General features: G+C 37.0%; 1 protein-coding gene across 4 annotated transcripts in view; it reads right to left on the bottom strand.

Moving 5' to 3' along the window:
* The window catches only part of ZMYM2 (zinc finger MYM-type containing 2), a 106,078-nt gene that overhangs the window by 71,570 nt on the left and 27,359 nt on the right, over positions 1 to 7,149 (bottom strand). For all 4 annotated transcript variants that reach the window (XM_023517226.1, XM_023517227.1, XM_023517228.1 and 1 more), the window contains one exon: positions 3,957 to 4,807. In XM_023517226.1, coding sequence (XP_023372994.1) covers positions 3,957 to 4,797 — 841 coding nt within the window. In that variant the 5' untranslated portion in view covers positions 4,798 to 4,807. The remainder of the gene's footprint in view (positions 1 to 3,956; positions 4,808 to 7,149) is intronic.

The following is a 7,149-nucleotide window of genomic DNA, read 5'->3' on the forward strand; positions in this document are numbered from 1 at the left end:
ACAATAGAAAGAATAGCACTTTGCAACACAAATGCTACTCCTTAAAGAATTTTATAGGTTTATCATTTGAATACATACTTAAAGAAGCCTATTTAAACTTAAGGTCATTTATTACCTTGCTATTGAAAAAATGGTGCTTTTTTTCCTACTTAGCTTTAGGCCCTATAAATATAGTGGCCCCTTTCTTTTTTTTTTCTTTTTTATTAAATCATAGCTGTTACATTTCCCTTATTCTCACATTTTCACTTCCCCTATCGTAAAAAAAAAAATTCTTAGAAATATGAGAAACCTAATCACTTTATCTATACCCTCAGTATAAGAGGGACATCAACACCTATAGGTTGATGTTTTATAGGCTAGCAGTTAAATTTGCCCAAGTCACAACTAGTCCAGGTAATAGTAGAAACAGCCAAGATTTTATAACTCTATTATCCTCTATTACAAATAAAAATAATACATATATTCAAGAGCTAGTTCATAAATGTAAAAGGAATAGGTATGTCTGTTTACAGTTTTTATGAGTTTATATGCCCTTGTGTAAGTTTAAGTTAAATATTAATAGAACACAGTTCCTATGATGATATACTCCCTTTTTTGCAGCCATATTCCTAAAGAAATAAATATCCCCTGTAACAATATTCTCAATGGGAGTTATTTAAATAGGAAGAACCAGAATTGAGTTAAGCAGAAAATAAACAAATTTCACACACTTAAGTATACTTGATATGGACAAAAGTCTAAGATCTATTATTAGGTATTTAAAAGAGTGGTACAAGGTTTCTTTCCTTTCTTTTCTTTTCTTTTTTCAAACACAGTCTCACTCTGTACCCTAGGGTAGACGTGCCCTGGTGTCATAGCTCACAGCAACCTCAAATTCTTGGGCTTAGGCCAAACCCAAGTAGCTGGGAGTTTTTCCATTGTTAGTAGAGACAGGGTCTCATTTTTTGCTCAAGCTGGTCTCCAACTTCTGAGCTCAGGCAGCTCCACCCACCTCAGCCTCCCAGAGCAGTTCATAGAGCATTCTATACTGCTCAGGTTTTAGTTACTCCACTTTAGTCTACACAATTCCTAGTCAGCCACCACACCCAGCTGAACAAAGTTTTAAAACTAAACTATGTCATGATCTCAGGTTATAAATTATGTAGCATTAATTAACTGGTTTTCTTCTTCATATTCTTATGCATTTAGTAGATTTATAATAACAAGAAAGACAAAATACTCATTTTAAAACTAAACTGTGCACTTTTTTAAACCTTTATGTAAGCTGCAAGACTACAAAGACTAATATCAAATATCAAAGACTAAGTTTTCTAAAAAGCAGTACATGTATGACAACATATTTCTATGAGTTAAAAATGCTCAAACTAATACATACACCTATACCGACATACACATACCCCTATCTACCTACAAATATATACAGGTAGTTCCTGAGTTAGAAACATCTAACTGACAAACATACGACTCACACTTACAAACAAAGGCTATTACAGGTAATAGGTACTCTTCCAACTTACACACAAGTTCAACAACTAACCTATAGAGCCTATCTTATTCATAACCGGGTGACTACCTGATGTATATTGGGGAAAGAGTTCTTAGAAGTAATAAGAAATTTCAAGACAGAGTAATAAGGAACAAATTTAACACCACCAGAAATAAGACATGTATTTCCAAACCAAAAATCTTTGGGGTACGGAGGTAAAATCATATCCCTTGGCCCAGCAACTTAACTTATATAGGAATATACTCTGAAGAAATAATCAGAAATGTGAACAAAGGTATTCATCATAGTCTACAATAGCAAAACATGAGAAACCATGTAAAAGCCAAATAAGGGAACAGTTCATCAAAATCCATTGTACAGACATTAAAACTTGCAAAAAATGAAAATGGTAAGGCCTGGCTTGTTAGCTCAAGACTAACCCCAACATTCTGGGAGGCCGAGGCAATGCAATGCCTGAGCTCATGGGTTTGAGACAAGACTGAGCAAAAGCAAGACCCCATCTGGCATTGTGGCAGGTGCCTGTAGTCCCAGCTTCTTAGGAAGCTGAGGCAAGAGAATTGCTTCAGCCCAAGAGTTTGAGGGTGCTATGAGGTATGACACCACAGCACTCAACTGAGGGTGACAAAGTGTCAAAAAAAAAAGAAAGAAAAGTTAATGGTATGAGAAAACACAGTGTAAAATTAAATGACAAAAAAACAAAAAGCAAAACTACACAGAGCTATATTTCAACCAGGTTAAAATAAACAAAGATTGAAAGACAACCACCCACAACATTTCAGTGGTCATCTTCAGTTAGCAGGACTACAAGGTGACTTCTTTTGTTTTTAAAGAGACAGTCTCATTATGTTGTCCAGGCTGGCCTTTAATTCCTGGACTCAAGCAATCTTTCCACATCAGCTTTACAAGTACGCTCTCTCTCTCTCTCTGAGACTACAGGCCTGGCTTGCTCGCTCTCTTTTTTTTTTTTTTTTTTTTGAGACAGAGTCTCACTCTATCACCCTGGGTGGAATGCCCTTGTATCATAGCTCATTGCAACCTCAACTTCTTAGGCTCAAGTGTTCCAATTCCCTCAGCCTCCCAAGTAGCTGGGACTACATGTACCTGCCACAACACCCAGCTAATTTTTGTTTTTAGTAGCGACAGGATCTCACTCTCGCCCAGGCAGGTCTCAAACTCCTGAGCTCAAGCAATCCACCTGCCACCACTTCACAAAGTGCTAGAATTACAGGCGTGAGCCATCAAACCCACCTTCTCATTTTTAATTATAGATTTTGTAAATACTCTTTAATAATCAGACATTTCTCTCCAAATAAATTTTTAAAATAACTAGCAGTTCATAGAGCATTCTATACTGCTCAGGTTTTAGTTACTCCACTTTAGTCTACACAATTCCTAGTCTACTGAAGTTGTTAATAAGCCTAAAATGATGAAAGAATGAAATAGACACAGAGAGGTATAGGAGAGAGACAGAAACAGACACACACATGTGCACAGGATTGAATGGAAGGTGAAAAGAGAAACAGACATATACACAGACATGTCATGAACAGCCAGAATTATAACTTCCAATTCCATATTTTAATGTTTCCACAGAACAAGACTGCCCACAGAAAAATGTTCAAATAGTCAAGAAATCTACCAACTTTCAAAATTAAAAAAAAAAAGCTAACTAAAAACATCAGATTAAGCAGTGAAAAATAAACACAGGAACATACCAAGTTGTATGTATTAAATATGTACTTCCTTTTGCATGTCAATCATACCTTTAAATTGTTTTTTCCCCCATCCCTCACCCTCTCAAGTAGTTTTTAAAAAGAAAAGAAAGAATGGGCGGTGCCTACGGCTCACAGGAGTAGGGCACCAGCCCCACATCCGGGAGGTGGCAGGTTCAAACCCAGCCCCAGCCAAAAACTGCAAAAAAAAGAAAAAAAAAAAAAAAACAGAACAAATGACATGTTTAGCTGTCTTTAAAATTAAGACAGAAAAATAAAAGAAAACTTCAGCCAACTCTTTAAATAAAAAACAAAACACAGGGCAAGTTGAAACCAATCAAAATGCAACTATTACACTATATTATTTAAATGTGCTATGAATCCTTTCATTCTCAATGTACCTATTAATAAAACAAATCTATTACCAAAAAGTGAACAACATGGCAAATAAAATGTAACATGCCAAATTATCAGATTTTGGTGGTGAATGTGAAGAGTATCTTTTTAAAATTCTTTAAACATAAATCACTTTGTGATTTTCATTTTCTAACAATACACAGAGAAATACTATACATGGTTTGACAATTTTTAGTTATAATTTCAAACTTGAGATAAAAGTTATAACACATTTCACATGAAGAAACTAACAAAGGTAACACCAATTTACTAGAACAAAAAAAGAATCAGCCAAAAGCTTAAATTCCTTTACATGAGTTAGAATATCACTTACTGCTTACCAGGATTATGATGAGTTGCAGATTCTCCATTCTGAAAAACATCTCCTGCCACATTCATTCTACCAGGATTAAAAGGTCCTACTCCAGCCTTAGTCTGTGAAGTTAAAGATGGGGTGTATGTTTGTATATTAACACCAAAATTACTTGACTGCAGTCCATTAGAGACGTCTCCCAAGTTGGCATTCTGCAGGGATGTTACGTGTGTAATCATTAAGTTCATATCTCGTCCATCAGTATTTTCTAATTGGCCATCATTCACAGAGCTTACACCTGTTTCTAAAGTCGTAACATTAGCAATCTGAATTTCAGAGTCTGGTTCTGTGGTGATACCACTATTACCCATTCCTGCATTTACCTTACTTCTTGAAAAACTGGCAGTGGAGAAATCCACATCATTGGTTCTGTTTTTAGCCTCAGGTCTCCGTTCAATAAAATCAGAGGTATTTTTCTCTTGTCCTTGATTTGTTTCCATGTCCTCTTCATCATCAATGATAATTGTCTCACTTACACTTCCCTTCTGAGATGCCAACTCTTTTGAGGAAGGAAGAATTTTGGAATCATTTCCTTGTAGGTCTTCATTTTTTGATGATGTAAATGTTATGGTTCTTTGATCAGATACCACTGGCGCAGACGGTGGGGGAGGTTGTACAGGTTCGATAAAAACAACATCATCATCATCTTCCACAGATGAGTTCTGAAATTTATTAGATCTAGACACTAAAGAATTAGTTGGACCACTAAATGAATTTCCTACATTTGTGAGACTAGTTGCCATGGCCGTACTCCCTAATAAAACAGTCTGATCAGTCAGTTCTAATCCTCCCACTGAACTTGTGTCCATGCCAAAGAACCTGTTAGGAAGATTGGAAAAAAAAAAATTGAAATGTCAGAATATGACTTTTAATGTTATTCTAACAGAAACCATTTTTTTAAAAAGACACTTTTATTCTCCTTTTTATTCTAAATGATTCAAATTTTTCCTGTCTAACATTCACGAAGATATATGATACCCACTCTGTGATCTTCTCATTCTTTTTCTTTTTTCTTTTTTTTTTTTTTTTGGCAGTTTTTGACTGGGTCTGGGTTTGAATCCACCACCTCCAGTATATGAGGCCGGTGCCCTACTCCTCTGAGCCACAGGCACTGCCTGATCTTCTCATTCTTAATCTCTTCACATAGTTTACATGTTAACTTCTTCGGGATAACAAGGAAGAAAGTATCCAATTTTTAATAAAATAATATGTAATATATTCCCACATTCACCACATCTTGTCCAAGGTATGCTATGTACTCAACAAACTACATAAAGTATAGGTAAATCCTCCCACTCAATTTGAATAGGAAAATATTCAAAATCTGACAATAAAAATAATCTTCAATATAAATTTATCTCACTAATTCACTATATTAAGTAAAATGATATGGTTTAAAACATCATGTCCTCTGTCTCATCTTTTTTAATAACTTTCTTTAAATTCTCTGGCTCTGTATGATTTAACCATATGATTAAACCTTTCTGCAAATTTGAAATCATTCTTGACTCTACCCAGAAAACAGTCACTATGCTCTATGCTTTATATTCAAGTAGAGTAGCAAGCTAAATAATGGATGCCCAAGATATCAGGTCCCAATCTTTGGAACTGATGCATGTTAGTTACCTTAGATGGAAAAGAAGTCTTTGCAGGTATGATTTAGGTTAAGGACTGTAGAGTGCAATTATCTGGGATCATCTGGGTATGTCCCAAATGCAGTCAGAAGTATCCTAATGAAGGGAGGTAGGGGAGATCACAAAGAGAAGAGAAAGCAATGGGAATACCAGGCAGATCAGGGAAGACTGAGGTTATATAGACAGGATTCTGCTGTCACCATAAACACAGATGAGGCAAGGAAGAGGCTCTTCCCTGGACAAATTAATTTGATCCAGAGAAACGGATTTCAAACTTTTAAGCTCCAGAATTGGCTTTTTAGTTAAATCTCCCAACCAACCATTTATATGGATATGATTTTTTTTTTAAGACAGAATCTCGCTCAGTCATCCAGGCCAGAATGCTATGGCATCATCTTAGCTCAATGAAACCCCAAACTTCTGGGTTCTAACAATACTCCTGCCTCCTCCCAAGTAGCAGAGACTGCAGAGGCCCACTACCATGCCAGGCTAATTTTTCTATTTTTAGAGAAGAGGGATTCTTGCTCTTCCTCAAACTACTGGCCTCAAGCAACACTCCCACTTTCTCCTCCCAAAGTGTTAGAATTACAGGCATTAGCCACCACACCAGGGTACACAGGTATAGTTTCTGTCCCAATTTAATGATTAAGAAATTGTGGCTTAGAGATGCTAACTTGCCCAGGTCTTTAAAATCTAAAAGTTCCAAGGTGCCAGCCACATACATCTAAGGTGGCGGGGTTCGAATCCAGTCCGGCCCACCAAACAACGACAGCTGCAACCAAAAAACAGCCAGGCGTTGTGGCGGGCACCTGTGGTTCCAGCTGCTTGGGAGACTGAGGCAAGAGACTCGCTTGAGCCCAGGAAGTTGGAGGTTGCTGTGAGCTGTGATGCCACAGCACTCTACCCAGGGGGACAGCTTGAGGCTCTGTCTCAAAAAAAAAAAAATCCAAAGGTTCCAACTCTTCATTATTCTGCTAAATTCAACTTATATTTTCTGAGCACCTACTATGTGCCAGGCTCTTATAAAGCCAAGACTGAATAGGAACCACTTTGATTTCACAGGTCAAAATGGGGAGGGGGGAGATTTAGCAAGGAAAATATGAAGTATGAGTATAGATTGTAAGCAAATTTGTATAATAGGAAGTTGAAATAGTTTATACATGGTAGCCTCATTTTCACAAAGTCGTTTATCTGAAACAGGAGTGACAATAATTGTGTAGTAGCCTCACTTTCACAGAGTAGGTTATCTGAAAAGGTCAGAGACAGTGGTTGTATAGGTCTTAAAGACTAGTTTGAGGACGCTTACTCCAGCCTGGACAATATAGTGAGAGCCCCATCTCTACAAAATATTTAAAAATTAACTGGTGTGGTGGTGTATGCCTGTAGTCCTAGCTACGGGGGAACCTGAGGCAAGAATCACTTAAATCCAGGAGTTTGAGGTTGCAGTGAGCTAGGCTGACATCGCAGCACTCCAGCATGGGCAACTGAATAAGACTGTAACTCAAAAAAAAAAAAAAAAGGGGGGGG

This window comes from Otolemur garnettii, unplaced genomic scaffold (genome assembly GCF_000181295.1).
Source record: "Otolemur garnettii isolate 467f Iridium unplaced genomic scaffold, OtoGar3 scaffold00106, whole genome shotgun sequence".
Taxonomy (NCBI): domain Eukaryota; kingdom Metazoa; phylum Chordata; class Mammalia; order Primates; family Galagidae; genus Otolemur; species Otolemur garnettii.